Here is a 22,137-nt window from a genome sequence, read left to right as displayed (position 1 = left end):
ATCTCCCACTGCTCAGTTTCCAGGACTCTCTCCATATTCCCCCCTCCCAACTTCCTTAAGTCATGTTCTTAATCTGCTGAGTCCATTTAGTGAAGCCTGTGTGTACATGGCTGCAGGGCCTTCCAATGGAGCACTGGAGAATGGGTTAGAATCACATCCCTGAAAGACATCTGACTCTCTTGCCCCCCAGAAGCCATTGACAGTCAGTAGGAGTAGGGGATACGTGAGTCCCGCTGGAATGTTGAGTGGTGGCTTGGTCTTGTGCAGGTTCTAAGTGTGTGTGTATGTGTGTGTATGTATGTGTGTGTGTGTTGCACATAGGTCAGAGGACAACTTATGGGAGTCAGTTCTCTCCTTCACCAGGCCTGCAAGCACCTTTACCTTCTGAGCCATTTCAACAGTGCCCCTTCCCAGAGGTTTGAGCTGAACACGTTTTGGTGGTAGGCAAACCCTCACTGCCACCCAGAACCTACCCCAGGGACTACACCTCGATTCAGAATGCAAATTCACAAATGCTACTGGAAACTAATTGCAAAATTTATTTCAGGGCTGCAGGGCTGCAGGGGTTTATAAGGGCACTTCTTGTCTTGGGGCTGTGGGTCTCTGGCCTTGGTGGGAGCACGCATTTCAGGAGCAGAGGTGGGGGCTGAGCCAGGGTAGTAGAAGACAGGAGACAGCCTTGTCCAGTTGGGCAGGCCTAGCATAAGCTGTAAATCTGACGCGAAAGCAGGAAAGACAGTGGATGTCCAGTCCGGAACAGAGGATGGCTTAGGCCTCTCTCCCAGTGCTTGGTCCTACAGAGTGGCTTTCAGGAGGCAAAGCAGCAGCCAGGGAACTGAGGCCAGCTTCAAGGGTAGTGGCAAGGGACCAAAAGGATGGAGCCATGAGAAAGTCCTCAGCACTGTCCTCATATAAAGATCTGTGAGTTCTCCTAGATTTACCCATATCCCCACCTGCACGGACTCTAAGCCCCTGCAGGCCTCCTGTTGCTTCCCTAGTGGGGCTGAGGCAGAGGGCAAGCAATAGCTCTTCTCGGGGGTGAGGTGGAGTACATAGAGATGACCAGATGCCACCCTGACTCTTGGAAAGAGATGTCAGGAGAAAGCTTTGGTGCTAGTCCCCATTTCCCAGCTCAGTCCTCTGTCTCCTGCCCACTCCTCTCTCACACACTTTCCAAGGACAATCTAGGTGAAAGGAAAAGAATCCTGGTGACTGCAACCTTGCAGATAAATACCAGCCCAGCCAGCTGATGATGGGCAGGGTTAGGGCAGGAATGGTGACTACACCAGACTCCTCCTCCCTGGGTAGCTGGGCCCCGGGAGAAGGATGATCACACCAAAGTCCTTCTACAGGTAGAGGATCAGAATTAGATGGATAGAGGGCAGGAGGGGCTCTTTTTGCCCTACCCTCTCTCATGGTGTCCTCTGGGGACCAAATTTAGCAAACTCAGTTTACAACAGTGGACTTCCTTCCCTGCTTCAGTGGAGTCTGGAGACCCCCTCCTCTGCCCTCATTGATGCCTGTAGACCTTTCTTTGCCTCTGATAACAGGAGAGAGGGACAGGATGACCTCTGACCCAAGGGACATCCAGACCCACCAGGGAATCCTGAGCCTCCTCCTGGGACCTCAGATACCAGGAAAAAAAGCTGGGGGCTGATGGAGGAAGGAGTGGTTAGAAGCCCCCTTTGGGGCACTCCAAGTGGCAGACACAGGCCAATGGCTAGTGAAGGCAACCTACCCCGGCCAATCCCCGCCCATCCTTGCCCGTCATCCCAAACACACAGCTCTGGAGCTCAGGGGCAGGGGCTTAGTGACAGGCTCCTGGATCACCTAATGCAAGGAGTCTTTTGAAGGCAGTGGCATCCCTGCCTATTGCCCGCTGCCTGGCACCCAGGCTCAAGTCTGCTTGGCCTGCAGCATCTCAATGAGAAGGTTGTTGCGGGGCATCTCGTTGCCCAAATGCTTGTGGTACAGGTACTCCTTGGCCTGCATGCTCAGGGCCCGCACCTCCACCAGGCACAATAGCAACTGCTGGAATTTGTCCCCGCAGTGTGGGTAGTGACATAAGGTGTAATCCAACAGGGCAGCGTTGGCCTTCTCCTGGGCGTCCTTTACCAGGCTGTGGTTGTTCAGGAATTTCACATCTGCAACGGGAGCAGCCCATCACCCTCTTGTCACTGTGCCACCAACAAAGTTGGGCTGACACAGTCACCAGTATTACCAGCACCATACCACATTCCCAGAGGATACCACCCTGTGGGTGCAGAGACTGCTATGAGCCTCTCAATGGCAGCCTCCCCACCTCCACCCTGTGGCCACCGTCACTGACATCACTCTGTATATTGTCCCCAGATGTCTCCCTGTGCTTTCTTTGTCTTTGTTTTGTTTGTTTATTTTCTTTCTTTTTTGAGACGGGATCTCACTATGTCTCCCTGGCTGGTCTGGACCCACTTGCTTCTCTCTGCCTCCCAAGTGGACTAATCCGTGTTCTATCAGTATGGCCGCCACCATCACCAACCACTAAACCATATCACCGGCCCAGTCACCATTGCTGTTGTCACCATGGTTACTTGACAAGACCATCCAGAGCATCAGCAGATGTATTGCTAGTGTGGTGTTTACACCTCTCTATTTCCTCATCTATGAAATGGGGTGCACTTGTCTCTACCAGGATGTAAGGTACCGACTTGTGAGAAAGCATATCAAAGCCTTCCTATAGCCATCACCCCTTCCCTGATAGACACCACCATCAACATCACTGTCCAAAGGACCTGTCTTAGGGTGTCAGACCCATGAGCGCTCTGGGCATACCCTGGAAAGAGGCTCAGTCATAGGATTCTGGGGTCAGCTTCTTTGCAGCACTGTTCATGATGAGAAGGGACATGGGTGAGTGCATTCGGTTACGTCTGGGAAGTTGGGGAATGGATATACCCAGAGCACATGGAGCCATGTTGAAAAGCAGGGCAGAGTGCCAGGTAAGAGAGAGTGGGAAGAACTGAAGGTTTGCAAGGCAAAGCCATTTCCATAAATGTAAAATGGCACTGAAGTAAAGTGTAGCTTAGAGCACACTGTTGGCCTGGCACTCATGGGCCCTGGTTCTATCCCCTATACTATCAAAAAAGGAAAAGAGAGGGTTGGGGGAGGGTGGAAAGAAGGCGGGCGGGTGAACAACAGGCAGGCAGCCTGGCTTACTAGCCCTCTCCATACAGACATGCTGTGTGAGAACAATGGTCGCCACGAAGCTGCAGATAGACATGGAAGGCCAGCTCCCAATGAGAGAGAGAGGAGCAGGTGGCTCAGTGTGGACCAAATGTGACTGGGGCTGGAGTGTGGTGATCAGTGCATCCTTGGGCCTTAGTCCTGCCTCAGACACAAAAGAGGCCGTTGGAGTTGGTTAGGAGTGAGCTGCCTTGTGGAAAAGTCCCTGCCTGTTCTGCACAAAAGGTCACCTTCCTCAGGGAAAGGGGCTGGAAACAGGGTGTCCGGGTCCCTCTCTTGTCACCAAGCCCCTGTCACAGCTCTCAGCCTCTATCAGCTCATGTCCTGCTTAGGAGTTTAATTAACATCAGACCCCCAGCCTACCCTAGTCTCTGCTGGGCTGTCATTTCCAGAGGTTCACAAGATGGGTCACTCATCTGCTTTCCTCCCTTGAGGTAGGTACCCCAGTCTTTCTACTGTGGGGGAGCTGGTCCAGCATGCGCTCTTGGCCCTCTAATCCCTCTTAACACCCACTGCGCCAGGAAAGCTGAGGTGCCTGGCAACCCTGATCCTCCGCCGCCCCCAGCATACCCGCTGAGGCCTGTGTTGTCCAGAGATGGATTTAGGGAAACCGGAGCTGGCCTGAGTCGTATGGCAGGATTTGGCAGCTGCTGGCTTCTACCCTGGCTCCCATCACCCTCCAATAAGTGGGCTAGGGTCATTTTCTTCCTCCCTTCCCTGGGATTGCCACCAGTTCACAGACATCTTTATGCCTTTTAGGAAAAAAAAGAGGGGGGGCTCCCTTTGTCTAGAGGAATATTCTGCGATTACAGCCCAATCCTTCCTTGCCTCAGTCCCCCAGTACAGTGAAGCCTACCCAACTGTACAGAGCAAACTGGCTCTCTAGCCTGGCTGGCTTCAGGTACATTTCAAGGTGATCACAGGAAGTCATTCCACTAAGCTGGTCTCCTGGAAGCAAGAGATGCCATCTGTCCTTGCCCCAACCCCTTTCCCATCCCTGTATCATCAGCCAGCACCTCCACACTGTCCCTGGGTTATTCTTACATTCTTAACAGGAGAAAGATGGGGTCTGCCTCAAGGCTACCCAGTAAAGGGGCTCAGAGGAAAGAGATGAGGTGGAGGAGGATGGGCCAGGATGCTGCTCAGATGGAAGGGATGGAGGCACCAGGGCCTCGGCTTCTGGCTTTACCAGGATTTACTGTTCTCAGCAACAAGCATCAGGGACTCAGGATGACAGTGGGGTAGAAGGGGGAGGGCACAGGGCAAGGACAACTTTCAGGGACAGCCCCTCTCTAAGAAAGCTCTGGACTCTCAGTTCCCACATATTAAGACCTCCATGGCCCTGGAGCATGGCAGCAGCTATAGGGTGGGTGGACACCCACAGCAGCCATAGACCAAAGCTGGGATCCGTTTCATGGCACCAGCCTGGGTCATCCCTTCAGATATCTAGACTGCAAGAAGTTCATTCTGCAAGAGTGTGCCTAGACCACTCACAGGTATCAGGGAAGGATTCAGACCCAAGCCTGTCTAATTCTAGGAGCTGCAGGACTTCCGGCTGTGGGCGGGCAGGGCGGGGCTGAGATTCCTAGAGCTTCCGAATCAGGTTCTCTGCAACCTATGGGGTTAGCCTAAGATCCCACCCTGGGTCTGACTTCACACCTAACTTTTCCCTCACCTGGAAACCTTAGATCAGTTTACCTCTCTTCTCACCCAGTCTAAGGGATGGAATACAGCCATGTCACACTGAGTGCGGTAACCTTTGCTCTCAGAGCCAGGAACAGGCATCGTCTCCAACCTGGAGATTCTCCCTTCACATGCCAAGGGGCCCACACCCCAGCTCTGCAACCAGAGGCCACCCCGGAACCTATCTTCTATAAGATGGGGCAGGTCAGGACAGGGACCCTTGCTGAGTACCAGCCTGGGCCCTGAGCCTGCAGAATGGACGGTACTGCCCACATCCCTGGAGGCAGAAGGGGTGGGAGATGGCACCCCACCCTGGGAGCAGCCGCTAGCTCCATGAGCTGGGGGCCCCCGGGATCTCAGAAAAGCCCCCTTTTCACGGTTTAATTGAATATTTGAATAATCCTTTCATTCCAGCGAGGCATAAAGAATGTTGTCCCAATAGCAGTGACTCAGGCAGGCGCCCCCGCGCACAATGGCCCCTCGAGTGGCACTGCTATTCAGTCCGTCTTTTGTTGGCTTGGAGCGGTGGGTAAATTGCAAACGCTTAAGGGAATGCTGCCGTGCGCCTCAATGGGAATCAGGAAATCGAATGTTAGGTCAATCCATTAAGCTTCGATTAAGTCCTCGGCGGAACAATGCCGGCCGGGCCCATCTTCATAAACACTGCGATTGCCAGGAGAGAGGCACTAATTTTAATTAAGCCTCCTTACCTGCCTCTGAGCTGCCTGAGATGCTATTTAGACGCCAAATGGCACCCTTCTGCAGAGACAAGCGAGAAAGAGGTGTGTGGAGAGGGACAGGGTGGGGGTGGATGACAGTTACTGCCTGGGGTTGAGGCTGCCCAGCCCAGGGCGGTGATGCTGAGGATGCCATAAGCAGGCTGACTAGATGTCTGTGGACAGGTGGCCAGCCCTGTTTTGAGTTCTAGTTCCTGAAAGCTCAGCTTTGACGAGGAATCCTGCATTTCAGAGTCAGAAAGCCATCTATCATCACCCAGCTACAGGTGTTGCCTGCTGCAGGGCTTAGGCTATCAACCTACTATCCTACCCCAGGCTGCAGCTGGAAGGGCCTTAGATGGTGATATGCAGATGTGAGGTGGTCATGTTATTCCCAGAGTGGGAGCCATTTCAGAGCAAGGCTCAAGGTACCCAATAACCAAGGCCATGCACAGTTCATCCCCTGTCTACCTTGTAGCCTCCTCTCTACCCATCCCCTTCCCATAACTTCCAACAGGCTGTTCCTTCTGTTTGTTTCAGCACACTCATATTCACACTGCAGGGTCCAGCTTAGATATATGTACTGCATCCTGCATCCTGCATCCTGACCCAGTAGTTACCCAAACTCTGATCATACTGGACTGCTCACCTCCTATCCCAACATGAAGTCTCTTTCCAAGGACTCTATGACCCAGTGTATTAGTCAGGGTTTTCTCTAGAGTCACAGAGTCTCAGTCATTGTCCCCTCATTCTAGGCTCCAGTAGGTTGAGGTCCCAGAATCACTGTCTCCTGTTCCTCTGACACCCCCTACCTCAACCCAACTTCAGGCCCACTGAGCTGAGAACTCCTCCGCCACCATGGCCAGACCTGAGACAATAAAGCCCTCAGTCAGACGCAAAGCACGGATAAAGACTGAGCCTGTAGGCTGGTTTGTTCAGTCACTCTGGCTCATCTGTTTATGGACTTAATAAGGATGATTAATAAAGAATATCAGCACACACTTCTGAGGGCCAGGATTGTGGTAGAATTGCCTCATTGTATCCTTGCAGCATGTCAAGGACACTGACGGATGTCATTTCACACATGGGGAAATAGAGGCTCAGAGAGTGACTTGCTCAATTGCACAAAGCCAGAGAGATCAGAGTTAGACTCCAGGCAGCCATGCACTTATCCAGGCTCTTCCCACGCTCCCCACTCTAGCACTGATCTCTCTTAAGTTACTGGAGGTGAAGTTAGCATATGGGATGGGAGAGGGGTGCTGAGCTGCCCCAAGTCAAGGCACCACTGAGTCCAGCCCCAGGAGAAATTGGGAGGCCAATGTCCAACTGGGCCTAGTAGCTTTGCTTGTAGGAGAAAGGGGGCCGTGGGGTTCTCTTAGGGGAGAGAGCACGGCTGGAGCTCTGACTGATGCTGAGAAGTCCTCTTTGCTGAGCACCTCACCCAAGATCCTCCCAAGCATGGCCAGGGCACCTAAAGCTGTGCTACACTCTAAGGTGGCAACTTCATTTCCTAACATTCTGTGGAACCCTAGACAGGCTGAGAGTCCCAGGCCCTTGTCCCCAGCCACATGGAAGTGGCAAGTAGGCCAACTCTGCCTGAGCACTGGGCTTCCTGACCAGCTCCCTTCTCCTCTCTGTTTCCAAACACTTCTTACACCCTAGGAAGCATCATTGCCAGACTGCCACAAAGCCATATCTCCATTCTGTCTTCTCTCCAGTTCCATACCTGCTTCCCCACTGACGAATCCTCCGCCCAACTCACCCACGGAGACTCTCTCTTCCAAGCTTTCTAGCCCAGGACTTGGGCTCTCTGAGGCATACCTCCATAATAGTTGCATCGTGCTGCTATGCAGTCCCCCATCTATGTATTCTGCCCTTTATAAGACACTTGCTGTTCCCCTAAGTACTGAGGGTAGCAGTTGGGGTCTTTCCCATTTGCTATGTTGTTTCCAGTTCCTGGCACCAGCAGATGTTTATACAATGAATGAATGTACAGGTGAAGGGATCTAGAGTCAGAACTTGGGTCCCTGTAGTTCAGGGAGTTAGGGAAAAGTAGGGACCCTAGGATGGGAGCCAGGGAAGAGAGAGTCCTAAATGCAGCAGGCATTTACGCATGCTAGGTATGAAGAGCAATTTCTGGCACAAATCAGGTGTTCAGAAAGGTCCTCACCCCATGGAAAATAAAACATAGACAACATCTCAGCCTTCAGGATTTCACAGGAAGAAACCAAGTCTCTCCAGGGAGCAGCCAGGCCCTGACCCACAGTGTGCCCTTATAACACTCACTGTGTTATAGGAGGATCCTTGTCCCTTGGGTTTTCTAAGCACAGTAGGGCCCTCAACATCTTTACCACCCTCTACTGCAGCGCCTGCAGAGGCCACTCACCGAGGCTGAAGAGGATGAGGAACTTGAGGCAGACGAACTCCTGGCGGTCCAGCTGCAGTGCATGCAACTGGAGCACTAACTCTTGGGCCCGCAGCACCAGGCTGTGCAGCAGGGAGCCAGCCTGCACAGCCACTGTGCTCAGCTCCACCTGTACCGGCAGAGGGCAGGTCAGGGAGGTGGGCAGAGAGACAGGGGATTGGATGAAAGGGCACAGGGCAGAAGGTCCTGGGCAGTGACCTGGCTCAAGCACTGAGCCTCAGCCTCACTATTTTGCCAGCTTTGTTCCCTCTGTTGAACCAAGCTGAGCCCCCATGGCTGGCCTCATCTTTAGTGGCAGTGGAGCAGGCACCAGGCAGTGGGAACACTGCGGAGCTGAAGGATACTTCATTTACAAAGAACTGCCTCCAGCCCTGTAGTGGGAACAGTTCTTGTACAGCTGACTCTGACAAGTGCCCTTCCTGGGGCAGGGGAGAATGCAGTAGGGGTGGTTCTGCTGAGCACAGGAAATGGCCACCATATAAGAGCTGGTCCATCAGAACCTACCTCGTTCTCTGTCTGTCTGTGTCTGTCTCTCTTTCTCTGTCACACACACACACACACACACACACACACACATTCATGCAGATATATTCACAAGGCTGTTATCTGTTCCCTGAAGCTATGGTACTCACATCTGCACATCCACGCCCACTCCTGCCCTTCAGTGGCTATTCCCAGCAACACAGACACACACCTGCATACGCATTTGTGCTTACACTTGTGCCAGGCAGCTATGGACACCCACACATCTTTGTATGTGCAGAGTCACACAATCAAGCATAGGTGGGTGGCTATACCCAGAATGTTCTCGCAGCACCATGTATCCCCCAGATCCTATCTTTGCACTCTTGTGGCCCAGAGTAACCCCTTTTGACCAGCATCCCCATTCCTTCTTCCAGTGGCCTGAAACATGGGAGATAAGAACCCAAAATGAGGACACAGGTCCTGAGAGGCAGGGGGTGGGAAGTAGGACCTTGATCTGCATTTTGTTCCAGTACCCACTGTGCCCACTATTCAACCTGTGTCCCCTCATGAGGCCACTCTCCTGTCTCCAGAGATTTTCTTTTCTTCCTCCTACTTCTTTCCCTATACCTCCTCTCACCATCTCTGTGCTGTCCTCTTTAAATGTGTCTCCAAACCCTAGCACTTTAGGCTCCTTCACCCACATCCACTAGGAACCCTAATATCCCTCCTGTGGGTGGAGGTGGAGTTCAGGAGTTTCCAGGCCTTCTCCATGACTTCCCACCCCTGTAATACATTCTCTGATCTAAAAGGGCCAAATTCTGAGTCTCTCTGGACTCTCTGGACTTTTCGCCCACTCTTGTGTTCCTTTGTTCGTTCGTTCATTCATTCATTCATCATTTATGAGAATGGAGACCTACAGGGTCTCACTTGCTCACCAGCCTTTAGCAATGCCTGTAACCTCATCTCTCACACTTGCCACCCCACAGTTCCTTGGCCCTATTCTGAATCCCTTCTCAGAGTCCTTGATCCTGCAGCATCCACATGTGTGACAGCATAGACTGCTACCTGTCACTTCAGTACCAGCTGACCAACTCTGCCTTATTTTGGGGAGATCCAATTCCACTGTTATCTCCTATAAGAACCTCCACTGACCATTCCACACTGTGGCTCCTCAAAAGGCCCCAGGACAGAGAAGCCTGGCTAGTGCATGTCCCTGAATTTGGAATTTGGGGTGTCCCGAGTCAGCCTGGAGAGGCCTGGGATTATGCAGGACTAGGGGTTTGACCAGTTCAGTTACCTCCTGTCCAGTAACCAGCAGAATGCTGTCTTCCTTGCCGTACTGGACCTGGCGGTAGATATGGTCCAACACCAGCAGCTCGCTCCAGCAGTTCTGCAGCAGTGTCATCTGGTCAGCCACCTGTAGGAAAGAATCATGCAGAGGTCTAGCTGGGGACTGTCCTCCGGGCCCTTCTCTCAACTCTCTGCTCAAAGTCTCAGATGGTCCTATCTGCCCAGCTGTTTGCTTCATTGGGGCCCAGTGAGGGCCTTCTTCAGGCCCCCATTAGATGTGTGACCTCACATGTGTCCCAGAGTTTTTCTGGACCTCCATGTTTTCAATCGTTCAGTGACTCCAATGTTTGGAGAGGGTCAGTCACATATCCCACACCCAGGAAATGTCAAAGACTAGGAGCTAATGCTGTGAAGACCAACCCTCACCACTTATGCCCAGTAGAGGACCTGTGATCATGGCTGCCCCTGCAGGGTCCCTGGGGGGAGCTGCAGAGGTACCTAGGCTCCTGGGGAAGATAGAGGAGCTACTTGGCTCACGGGCTCTCAGCTGTCTGCAGTGATAACAGAACAATGAGCAAGGTAGATTCTAACCATCAGGGTGCATTTGGGCCTTGGAGCCCAGGGGAGGACAGTCCCTGCTGAGTATCCCCCAACTCTGGGGTCATTGCATCCTCCCACAGAACAGACAGATGCTTCCAACAGGAGCAACTTCTGCTTAGTGCCATGATAACTACAGCCAGAGATACTTTGCCATCTCCTCCTTCACCCCTATACCCAACCTCTCCTCCCTCACTGTCCTATCCCCACTCACCTCCTTTTCCCCACCCAGCCCAAAGACTTTCTTTTTAAAATAATTGCTTTACATTTGTGTGTGTGTGTGTGTGTGTGTGTGTGTGTGTGTGTGTGTGTGTGTACCACAGTGTGCATATAGAGGCCAATTCTTGTTTTCTACCACATGGGATTTCCAGGAATGGGACTGAGGTTGGCTAGATACTCCCAGCTCTCTCTGGACCACACCTTGAAGTGACTACCACCAACCTTGCTGCATGTCAACCCCGTTGACAGTCACCATCATTTTACAGAGAGAAGAAATTGAGCACTGAGCTCAGGCAAGGCACCTATGGTTGTACAGCTCAGTGTGCCTCTAGGTCCATGCTCTTTACCAGACATAGAAGACAACCTCCCCGCTTGTCCCACTTGCCACCAGGACTTCAGAGTCTCCTACAGACTGGTTACCTTGTCCATGAAGCCCCTGCTCAACCCTGCTTTCTCACTACCCTTTGGAGCTAAGATGGCACCAATCCATGCCCGTCTTTCTCGGTACTTTGGAGTATGAGAGGGCAGAACTGGCTTCCCCCATGCCACTGTTGGCCCTTCAGGCATCAGCAAGAAGCTGATGAAGGGGCATTCACTCCATAAAACATTCATCCTTCCCTCAAGCCCAAGGAGAGATAACTAGACATAAAGACTAGCTCTGTCCTCGGTTTAGCAGCCTTTCCCTCTTCTCTGGGGGTCCTCAGGCAGGTGATGAGAAAGGAGAGGACAGGTGTGTGGGCTAGTCTTATGTCAACTTGACACAACTAGAGTCAACTGAGAGGAGGGAACCTCAGCTGGAAAAATGTGTCCATACGGTTGAGCTGGAAGGAGGCCTACAGGGCATTTTCTTAATTGGTGATTGGTGTGGGGGGAAACATACCACTGTTCTAAGCTGGTGGTCCTGATTCTATAAAAAGGCAGGCTGCTCAAGCCATAGGGAACAAGCCAGTAAGCAGCATCTTCCTTGGCCTCTGCATCAGCTCCTGCCTCTGGGTTCCTGCCCACTTTGAGTTTCTGTCTTGACTTCCCTCAATGGCTGTAGCTCAGGATATGTAAGCCAAAGAAACCCTTTCACACCTAAATTGCTTTTGGTTTTGCTTTTGCGTTTCAACACAGCCATAGTAATCCTACCAAAGACAGAGGGTCAAAAGGAAAGAGCATCCAGACAGTCATGCAGGCTCCTCAGGATCCCACCCACCCACCCCTGCTCCAACACACAGGGCAGGAGAGCAGGGGGGCCCTGCTTCTGCCAGTCCTTACCCATCTCCTCTGGGTCCCAAACCCAGACCTCTCTGCTTGTCCTGAGCCCCATCACTGTTAGAATAGAGATCTCCATAGAATCCCCATCTCTCCTCACATTTCCCTCTCCATCACTCTTTCCAAGGAGTAAACTAAAACTCAGTGCCAGAGCCCCTCATGCCTGCCCAGGTGACAGATACTCATGGGACAGATAGTAAGACTGAATCACCCAGGTGAAACCAGGCAGGGGGATCTAGGGGCCCCTTAGAACTTCTGGATGCCTGGGTGGAGAAAAAAAAAAACCTATAAAAAGGTCACAGTGGCAACAAAGTAAATAGAGACCCATGTGGGTGACCCAGAAAGAGGCCCAGCAGGGTTGAGCATTCTCTGTCCCCATCTCAGGCATAGGCGCAGATACCCTTGTGCCCAGATGGAAAAAGCAGGGCAGGAGAGACGATAAAGAGGAGTAATAGGAGATAAGCAGACTGAGCCTTGGCAGAAGGCAGAGAGGTCACAGCGACCTGGGTGCCCAGCCCTGCAGCAGACTCTACCCAGACCTCAGCTGTGGGGCTGGCTGGCCCAGCTTGAGGACCGACGAGAAGGCTGCAGCATAAGGCTACGTACGCTGAGCACGCCAGACCCCGGGCTGCAGCCCTTCACCCGGTCATGTGCTCTCCTCAACCATCATTTCCTGATCTGTGATAGGAAAGGACGCTCTTCCCTCTTCTGCATTGAGACAATCGGGCACAGCTGCCACTTGAGAGGGCACAGGGCACCTGGTCCAGCCCCAGAGGTTCTGAAGGACCTGCTCCATTTTCCTTTTGGCCAAGCAAAATTTCCTATCATGCTCACCTCTTCCTGTGGGTGGGCAGATACACACATGGGTACCCAACTCCAACATACTGCGACTGCCTGTGCTCTCCACGAGAAACTGCGTGTGTAAGAATATCTCTCAGCCCAAAGAGCTGGTTTCCACCTTCCTCTTGCCACCTTGGGAACAAGGTCATTTGTAGTCCTGGCTCGGGGTCCCTGGCCAGCCCAGCCTGTCTGTTGAGTCCTCCTATGGCCCATCACAAATCTTGGAGCCTTGACACAGCAGTCTGCATCCAAGAAGGGTATTGATGGTGTTGTACTGACCTCTCCCTCAGCAGGCCTCTCTGGAGCCCCTGGGGTCTGATCAGTCTGGCAGCCAAGGCCAACAGGCTCAGTAATTCTTCAGGGTCTGACACTCCATGGCTGACCATGGCACACTCCTGGCTGAGCAACTGTTTATCAGCCCAGTACTGACAGACGCACTGTGTCTCAATAAACCATCTATCTGAGCAGTTATCTGCTGCCAAGGGGGGCCTCCGTGGGGAAGGAGAGTGGGACACTGAGGAGGGACAGATGTCAAGATGGACTGCCATCACCTCCTCCAGCCTGTCCTTCCTGATGACTGTGCTGAGCACCTGGTAAAGGTGAGTCTATCACTGGTCAGGTAACAAGTTGGTACACCACCAGGGGCAAAGTGGGTCCTGTTTTACAGAGCTCAGAGGTGTGTGGGCCTTGTGTGTCCTTCCCTGTGTTCTTCCCAGAAGTCCTGGGAGAAGAATGGAGATTCTTTCTTATACTACAAATAAGGGCCGAGCAGAGGGGAGGAATGGACTCCGCCAATGGGGTTTCTCATGTACATGTCAAATTCTTTACCTGTTCTAGCTCACCCAGCCTTTACAGGGTACCAGGAAAATATCAGTTAGGCTCCTCCTACCCTTACAAATGAAGAAACTGAGGCCAGAAGAGCAGAGTTACTTGCTAAGTCCACGGGTGCATGCCCTGACCTGTCTTCTGACCACTTCTGCAAAGAAACCTTTGACTCCCACAGATGTAGCAGCTGTTTCCCCTAGGTCCTCTATTTCTCTCCACGCGAGGCACTCGGGGACCTGTTCCTTGACAATCTACATATATCTTCTAGCTCTCCCTACAGCTTCCTGGGTCCAGTTCATTCTGATGTCCCCAGTGCCCATCTCAGAGGCTACCCTAGTTATAGAGACACAGATTTCCTAAGTTTCCTAAATCTCTCCTAAGATTTGCACATGGCACGGTGAGAACCAGCTCACTGGGCAGCCTCAGCTCTTCTGACCTGCATGTCTGGCCTCTATGACACAGACCCTCCAGCCTGGCAAAGCATACTGGCTCTAGCGAGTCTGTAAGTGCTGGGCTCGGGCTTATCTGCAAGGTCCCTCAGAAGCAGCACTGACTATGGTGAAGATTTGATTCCTGGGCTCCTTTCACAGGTTCTGGGAAGGGGAAGCAGGAAGGTTTGGGCCACAGAGAAGCCAGAAGCAGGAAAAAACACTCAGCAACGCTAGGACAAAAGCCCTTCCCATCCTGCATGACCCCCCACCTCCCCAACCAGGAAGGCGGCCAGAGGAAGTGCCCTGCCCCTGAATCCAAGATCCAGGAAAGCTGAGAATGCTTAGCTCCTTCTACTCTCTGTTCAGGGACTTCAGGGAATATTTGCAGCGTCTTGGGGGGCAGGGAGGGGAATCTTCCAGAGCGTTCAGTACAGGGAAGGTGGGAGGGTCTAATATCTGATCAATATCTACCTACATCATTTGGCCTAGAAAGGGCCAGTGAGAGAAGTCACTCAAGACAGAGACATGACATGAGGAAATGAGAGTCACGGTCAGTCATCAGTTCCTAACTCCCAGAGTCCCCTGGGGGGCTTGAGGTTCCCCCATAAGGCTCAGAAAACCCATGCTCTACCTTATTCCCCTCGATGCCAGCCAGGCAGGCAGTGCCCCCAGCCCATCTGGCCACATGCCCAAAGGAAGCCCAGGCAGAGTGGCGTCAGCACTGACAGCCGCTCAAGGCTGCAGTGCTTCCCGCGGGGGGGGGGGGCAGGGGCAGCAGCCAGCTGTTTATAGCTAGCCTCAGAACAACCAGGGGGGCTTGACCTAGGAGGGTCAGGTTGGGTTGTACCCATGCCAGGCAGCAGTGAGTCTGTCTTGGGGGTGGTGCGCATAAGGAGCTAGGTAGGATACTGCCGAATCAGCTCTCCAGCCTTAGGGCTTCACACTAGTAGATGAAATGACTCGAAAGTTCTTCCTGTTGCTAGCCTTAGTCCCTCCAGCTGTGATCCTGCTTTCTTTACCTTTATGTGCACTAATCCTGAGAGAAAGAGGGCACTGAGATGAGGGAGGGCAGTTGCATGTGGCAGGAATTCCATCTAGTTATCCTACATTCTTGTACACACATGTTTGCACACACACACCATCACCATCACCATCACCATCATCACAGGGTAGTAAATCACATTAGCTAGGTAGTACTCAGGTCCACAAACACACAAAGTCATACACCCAGAGCCACATCTTTGACAATTGAGGATGGTGGGATTGGGGTTCTTACTGAATAAATGAGAGGATAGGATGGCGGGACCTGCTTCTGACATAGGCTGGAGATTTGGGGGCCAAGACAAATGTTTGAGGGAGCCCAGAGTCTCAAAGATAGAGCTGTCCATAGAAATGCCGAGAGAGAGAGAGAGAGAGAGAGAGAGAGAGAGAGAGAGAGAGAGAGAGAGAGAGAGAGACAGGGAACAGCAGGCACCAGGAAGCTGCAATAGCTCAGAAATGCCCTTCTTCCATGCAGTGGTACTTCCCCAGACACTGCCTGAAGCCACTAGGCTGCACTGTCCATCAGAAGGGTGATAATGGGCAGCTAAGATTAGTAGCTAGAGCCAGGGACTGGGGGCTATGAGGAGGTACCCACCTCCAGCTCCTTAAAGACCATGCACCTTCGTGCCCAGTCGACAATGGAGATAAAGGTCTGGTCGGCCATTCTGCAGAGGAGGCTGAAGGGCGCTGGCTGGTCAGAGCGGCTTTTGGCTGGCTCCTGCAGACAGCCCACGATGCGAGCGCGCACCTGGTCCTCCTCTGGCTCTAGTTGCAGCAGCTGCAATATGAGCTCTGGTACATTGGGCCCTCCCGAGAAGGGCTCTGGATAGCTGTAGGGTGGCCCTGGCTGTTGAGGGGGGCTGGCATAGGGCTCTGGATACTCAGACTTGATGGTGCGGTTGGAGAAGGCAGGATAGAGGTAGCCAGCCAGAGGCCCGTGGGGACCAGGCACAGCCATGGGTAGAGATGGGGCTCCAAAATCACCCAGCGGCCCACTGGGTGGGCCAGAGACCAGGGCCTTGGGCTCCGGTGTGTGCAGGCTAGGGGGTAACATGTAGTCCGGTGGGGGAGGGGGTGGCGGGGGCACCCCCATCGGTGGTCCGGTCTCCAGCTTGAAGCCATTGGCCCGAATCTGTGCTTTCTTCTGCTGCTTCAAGGCCCGGTCTCTCTTGTACATGGGCCCAAACTTGTTCCGACCACCCCGCATTCGATCAGCACGCACAGCTGTGGGCAGGAGCAGTCTGTCAGGTTCTACCTTCCCAACTCTCTGCCACAGATCTTTTCCCAAAAGATATGTCTCTCTCACACACGCTTATACCATTCCCCATTCCTATTCAGTGGTCTTCATCAGCCTTGGTTTGGCATCCCAGGCCTTTCTCCACATTCTCCTGACCCCATCTCCCTCTCCTCCACCCACTCACCCACCCTCCCCTCTGCCTGGAACCTCTTTCTTTTTCTTCATTTACTTAACACCCAGTCCAATGTTGCCACCTCCGGAAGTCTCAGAATTCCCCCAGGCAGAACCTCCTGTCCTGCCCCATACCTCAGACTGAGAGCTCCTAGGTTCAGGTGCCCCGTCCAGGCTCTGACAGGGAGATGGGGAAAGCAAAGGGGCCCTAGTCTGCTTTGCTCACGGTGGGGTGCCTTCTTGATTGTACAAAGCTTCCCCTACAGCAGTCTACTGTGAGCCTGGGTTTGGTGCTGGAGGAGGGGATCTATTTTGCTGACCAGATGTTTTTCTCCTGGCCAAGAATGTGTCACCAGCCAGACTCAACAGGTGCATCTCTGCAGCTCCAGTGTGGCTCCAGCCCTTGCTCAGACAGGACCCCACCCAAGCTCTGAGAAAAGGGAGAGGGGTGGTGTTCCACACAACTAAAGCCTTGGGAGCCTGCCCTCCACATATCTTCCTGCCGGGAGGTGAACAGTGGGGCTTTGCTCCCTCAGGTTGCTGCGCAGGCTCTGCCACCCACAATAGCCAGCTCTCTGCCTGCTCGGACCTGGACCTAGGCACGAGGGATCCAGACACCGGACAGGGTACCTCCTTCAATCTGAGTCCCTCTCTAGGTAGCAGGATGTTTCCACAGCTTTCCCCAGCCTTCAGGGCCTTCTCTGCAAAAACTTTAGCCAACAGCTGCTGGCTGGGCGCTCAGCCCGACTGGGGCCAGCGGGGTAGAAGCTATGACTGTCCACTCTCTGAGTCTCTCCTGATGGACCATTGCTTTCCTCTCTGGACCAAAACAGAAGGGGAGAGGCAGCTATAGGCCATTGTTCCCTTCACCCCAACCTTCTCAGGGGTGGACTCTGCATGGGAAGGAATCTCAATTCCTGTGAAACTTACATGCCTAGACAGACGGACAGACAGACAGATGCACAGTCTAAAGAGTGATGGACAAATGGCATCAGAAAGTGTGATAGTAATGGCAGTTACAGCTATTCTGCCGAGTCTTTCCCTTCACATCAGGCAACTCCCGCTTTTTCTTACTCCCCCCTCCCCCCAGTCCTCCCACTAACACAAGGCGAGCATTACTTTTTTACTTCATTATTCAAATGGGGGCATCTGCAGCTCAGAGAAGTCCCTAGTCTACAAGTGATAAAGCTGGGATTTGAACATGGTCAAGTTATTGAGAGCTGTGGCTTTGGCTGGTATGGGGAATTTATGGGGGTGTCTGGGAGCTTCTCATACAGTGGGACTATTGGGGCACAGTTCTGTCCTGGAGAAAGACTTGCCTCCCGGGGTAGGGGTGGGGGGATACTGGATCTCAATATGATGACTGGCATGGTTACCTTGCCTCAGTCTCCAGAGTCCTAGGATTTCAGGGATGGGCCACCATAGTCTGGAAGTCTCGTTTTTGATATTTTGGGACTGAGCCCAGGCAGGCCCTAACATGCTACACTCTTCTGGCCCTAGACTCCCTAGTTGCCTCTGCTCCCTGCAGAGCTGGGGCCCCAACGTCACGCCGAGGGGCCAATCACCTGGATCCAGAAACTGCTCCGTTTTCCCCTCAGCCCCTCTCCCAGGCCCGCCCGCGGCTCCCTGGGGCGGCCAGCAGTCAGGGGTCCCGGGCGTGCAGGACGCGCACCTTCCAGGCGCATGCCCACCGTCAGGCACTTCTGGAAGCGGCAGAAGGGACAGCGCTTACGCTGCGTCTTGTCGATTTTGCAGCTCTGACTCTCGGTGCACGTGTAATGCTTGTTGTTCTGGACTGTGCGCTTGAAGAAACCCTGCTCCAGAGGAAGGGAATGAGCGCCAGGTCCCGACCTTCGTTCGCCGCCCGCACCCTTGCCACCCGCTGCCTACACCCTCCCTGCTCCCGCTTTGCGCTCACCTTGCAGCTCTCGCACGTGAGCAGCCCGTAGTGGTAGCCCGACACCTTGTCACCACACACTGGACACAGCTCGTCCAGGTCCTCGTCGTACGAATAGTCCATGCCCGCGGCGTCCGCCTGTGGAAGGAGGATCGGGTCAGCGCGGGCCAACGGCGACTGGCTTGGGATTGCCCTGGTCTGTGCACACGGGGCGGTCCCTAGCCCGGGCCGGGTGCGGGGGTTTGCGGGCCATGTCCCTGCGCTGCAGTTCAGCCACCCGCCGCGCTCCAGGGCTGCTTCCTCGCCGCCTCTGCTGCGCTCGATCCGGGACCCTCGGATTCGATGCGTTTCCATCCAGATTCGTTTGTCTGAGAACAAAACCCCGATTCTGAGAAAATCAGATAGGCTCGGACGCGGGCAAGACAGACGCCAGGGAACCAGGGCGAAGTAGGGCACACAGCTGGATTGTTCTGGGGGCCCGACAGAGACCCGAGGCAGAGAGTCTAAAAGAGACAGAGACTCCAGCCAGTACTGCTCAACGGAGAGGGGATCCTGGGTGACAGGGACAGGAATGCGGTGCCAACGACATTGGGAGAGATTCGTAGATGGTTGATTGGGTAGGTAGGTAGGTAGATATTGATAGATTATGTAGATAGATGATAGATAAATGATAGGTGAGATGGATGATGGACAGATGGTGATCGGTGACTGAGAGATGATTTTAAAAGATCGATATACAGTACATAGTGAAAAGACGAAAGACCTGTGATGGGTAACGAAAAAGACGGGATCAGAGGCTAGGAGTGACAGGCCCAACGAGAAAACCACGGAGACACAGAATCAGAGACACAGTGAGAGACACTGAGCAAGGAGAGACACCCTGGAAAGACCGAGGCAAGGAGAGTGACAGAAACACAAACGGAAAACCTGAAGGATGGAGGTGCCCAGCGAGAGGGTCGGGGATGGGGAGACAGGCTGCGGCTCGGGCAGAGAGCTCCAAGGCGTGGCCCCGTGGAGGGACAGGGGCTGACCCTGAGAAGCAGAGAACCCAGGCGCCGGGCCGCTGGGTCCGCAGACAAAGCCACGCAGCGACGGCACCCACCGGCGAGCCGAGACGTCGGGCCGGGAGCGGGCGTAGAGGGCGCAGCGGGGTCGCGGGAGCGGGGCGGAGACCTCCGGCGGAGAAGGGGTACAGAGAGTGGGAGGCAGGCTGCGGTAGACCTCAGACGGAGAGTCCAAATCCCGAAAGCCGTGGCCGGGAACGTGAGAGCCAGTACGACGGCGGCGCCCACCCAGGCTGCTCCCGCGAGCAGCACCCCGCCTTCGGCCCGCACCGAACCCCGCACCTTTTGGCCGCGCCGCCGCCCGCGATGAAGCCGCACCCGGGCTCAGCGCTGCCCGCCCGCAATGACGGCCACTCGGGCCGAGGGCGGGGAGACCGTCCCGCTCTGCCCCCGCCTCCCCGCGCCCGCCGCCCGCGGGGCTGCTCGAGGCGCACCTGGGACCCGGGCCCCTACGCCGCACTGCGCGCTTCGCGAACCCGCCGCGCGGGGCCGGGGTGACCGCTCTATATGCGCGCGTGCGGTATCCGGGGGCGGAGGCGCGGTCCTTGTCCTCCCCACAACCTGGCCTGTGTCCTGCCCTCCCTACAGCTCCACTCGGCCTTCACCCTCACCTCCTGGCCCTCCAGTCCCAGCTCGATCCTCCGAAGCCCGCGAGTTCTAAGAGAATTGGGGACCCTGAGCACCCCCGGAATCCGGTCAGGTGCCGTGCGCGGGGAAGCTTCGGGCCCCCCACCCCCACCCTGCGCAGGGAGGAGGCGAGCTCCGGTTTGCTAGTCCAGTTTAGGGGTGCCGAGGCCTGAACGCTGGTCGTTTGGCTGCGTGAAAGTGGTTAAGGGCGTGAGTGGGGCGGTGGGCAAGGAAAAACTGGACTTTTGAGTTAGCAGTGCCACATTTGCCTCTTCAGGCTGCAGGCACCCACTCCAGCCCTGTATCTTAATCCGAAGCCAGCTCTCCCAGAGTGTGGCTGAAAATGGATGTGGTGCAGTGGACAGCAAGAGTTCCGGGGGGCGAACCCCATTACCAGGAGTCTCCCTCAGGGTGCTCGCCTGGAAATGGGATGTATGGTCAATTCCACTCTACCGCATCCCAAGGTCTGGTAAGCAGCCGGAGCTCCATGGGCGCAGAGCCCGAAAAGCAAAGCCGTGGGGCTATACCCAGGCGCCCCTGTGAGCTCTGCTCTAGCTAAGGGAGAGGGGGAGAACGCGGGGGAGAACTACTGGGCTTGCGGGTGAGGTGGCAGAGCAGTTGCTCTGGGCTGGAAGCGTGCACCAGACCAGATGGCTTTTCAAGTTAAGTAACTGAGGTTGAGAGATCTTTGGATCTACTCAATCCAGCCCAGTCTCCTTAGCCACCAGGGGTGGAAGTCAGTGCCAGGGACTGGAAATGGACGCCAGAAAGCCTCAGTGGGGAAGCACAGCAGTTATGCCTTGGCAGGGACCCACCCATTCAAAACTCTGTGTGGATCCCACCCGTGGCTCGGGTTTCTGTGGGTGCTGGACTAGGGTGCTTGGACAAAGCTGTGCTTGGACCTAGCACAGCGAACCTCTCAAGTCATTCACCCGATGGAACCACCGAATCTAACCGACTTGGCTGTCCAGTCCTAGCTCAGGCAAGTCATTCCCTCCCGTCCTACAGAGCTGAGTTGAGTGAAATTGCGTGGCTGAAGTGGATGAATCGTAGAAGGAAGGAGAGCGAGCCAGAGCAGGCCCTCTCCCCACACTGAGCACCTAAACCTCAGGGATAGGGGCTACACGGGCTTATTGAACAAATTCCCTCCAGATAGGAACCCTCAGAAAGTGAAACTGGGGAGGGAATGGGGTTCAGTGGCAGACCACGCCCAGTGTGAGGCTCTGCTGTTCATTTCTTACATCGCAAAAACACAAACAAAACCAAAACAAAAGCCCCCAGATGAACCTAGGCTCAGAGGCCAGCAGGCAATGGGGATGAAGGAATGGGGGTTGGTTGGGATTCTGACTGGGCATCTCTCGAGTAGCCCACCAGGGGCATCTTGGATAATGTGGACACTCCTCTGGGCTAAATCCCTGGTGGGATGGGGGATGGGCACCAAGCTGCTCTCTACCTTTCTGCCTCTATCTCAGCCCTTTCCTCCAGGGTTCCACTTAATGTCCCCCCTTCCTGTACACCCTTATAGTGACGTACAGCCCTTCATCCATTTACCCAGGGAAGCAAAAGAGACACTGGCCCTGACTTACAGTAGAAACACAGACATACACATATGGAGGCTCAGATACCTCCATAGATGCAACTCAGACACGCAGGCAGCAAGACTCCAAGACCAGAAGACAAACCTAAGAGAACCCTCAGGACAGACACAGAACACCACACCCTCAGGAACTCCCGGCTACCTCTAAGACACCACCAACCACCCTCAGACCCTACTGGGTCTGTCGCCATAGGCCTAGCTCCTCTGTAACACACCATAGGAAAGGTGAGGGGTATTGTAGTGGGGAAATGGATCTAGAAGGACCCCTGGCTTTTTCCCTGCCCAGATTGGTGGGCGCTGGTCATTCTGTAGAGCAGGCAGTGACCAGTCTAGGCCGGAGCAAGGCACTGAGGAGGGAGGCTGGCCATTAGAGGCCTGGGCCCCGGCCTTCACTTACTGAACGGAAGGAGAATTCTCAGCCGGATAAGGGTGGACACTGGGCACCAGGGTCCTGGTGGGGAGGCTCCCAGGCCCCAGGTAGGGCAGTGGCTAGCGGGCTCTCAGAAACTTCTTCACCAAGCAGCGGGCGAGCAGCG

At 54.4% G+C, this 22,137-nt stretch overlaps 1 protein-coding gene across 2 annotated transcripts; it reads right to left on the bottom strand.

The window, feature by feature from the left end:
• Positions 1–556: 556 nt before the first annotated feature.
• On the bottom strand, positions 557–22,137 carry Nr5a1 (nuclear receptor subfamily 5 group A member 1). 2 transcript variants are annotated; one of them, XM_021150705.2, is made up of 7 exons: positions 21,999–22,137; positions 18,335–18,451; positions 18,089–18,230; positions 15,604–16,232; positions 9,806–9,925; positions 8,005–8,152; positions 557–2,144 (listed from the first exon to the last, which is right to left on the bottom strand). In XM_021150705.2, the coding sequence occupies exons 2-7, from the start codon at positions 18,434–18,436 to the stop codon at positions 1,897–1,899; spliced, it is 1,389 nt and encodes a 462-aa protein (XP_021006364.1). In that variant the 5' UTR covers positions 18,437–18,451; positions 21,999–22,137; the 3' UTR covers positions 557–1,896. The 2 variants fall into 2 exon arrangements, with proteins under 2 accessions (XP_021006364.1, XP_085686910.1); XM_085830784.1 differs by lacking the exon at positions 21,999–22,137 and adding an exon at positions 18,527–18,717.

The sequence above is a fragment of the Mus caroli genome, unplaced genomic scaffold (assembly GCF_978045245.1).
Source record: "Mus caroli unplaced genomic scaffold, Mus_caroli_1 scaffold_2, whole genome shotgun sequence".
Classification (NCBI taxonomy): Eukaryota; Metazoa; Chordata; class Mammalia; order Rodentia; family Muridae; genus Mus; species Mus caroli.
The sequence above is the reverse complement of the archived record's forward strand: the minus strand, read 5'-3'. Positions and strand labels throughout refer to the sequence as shown.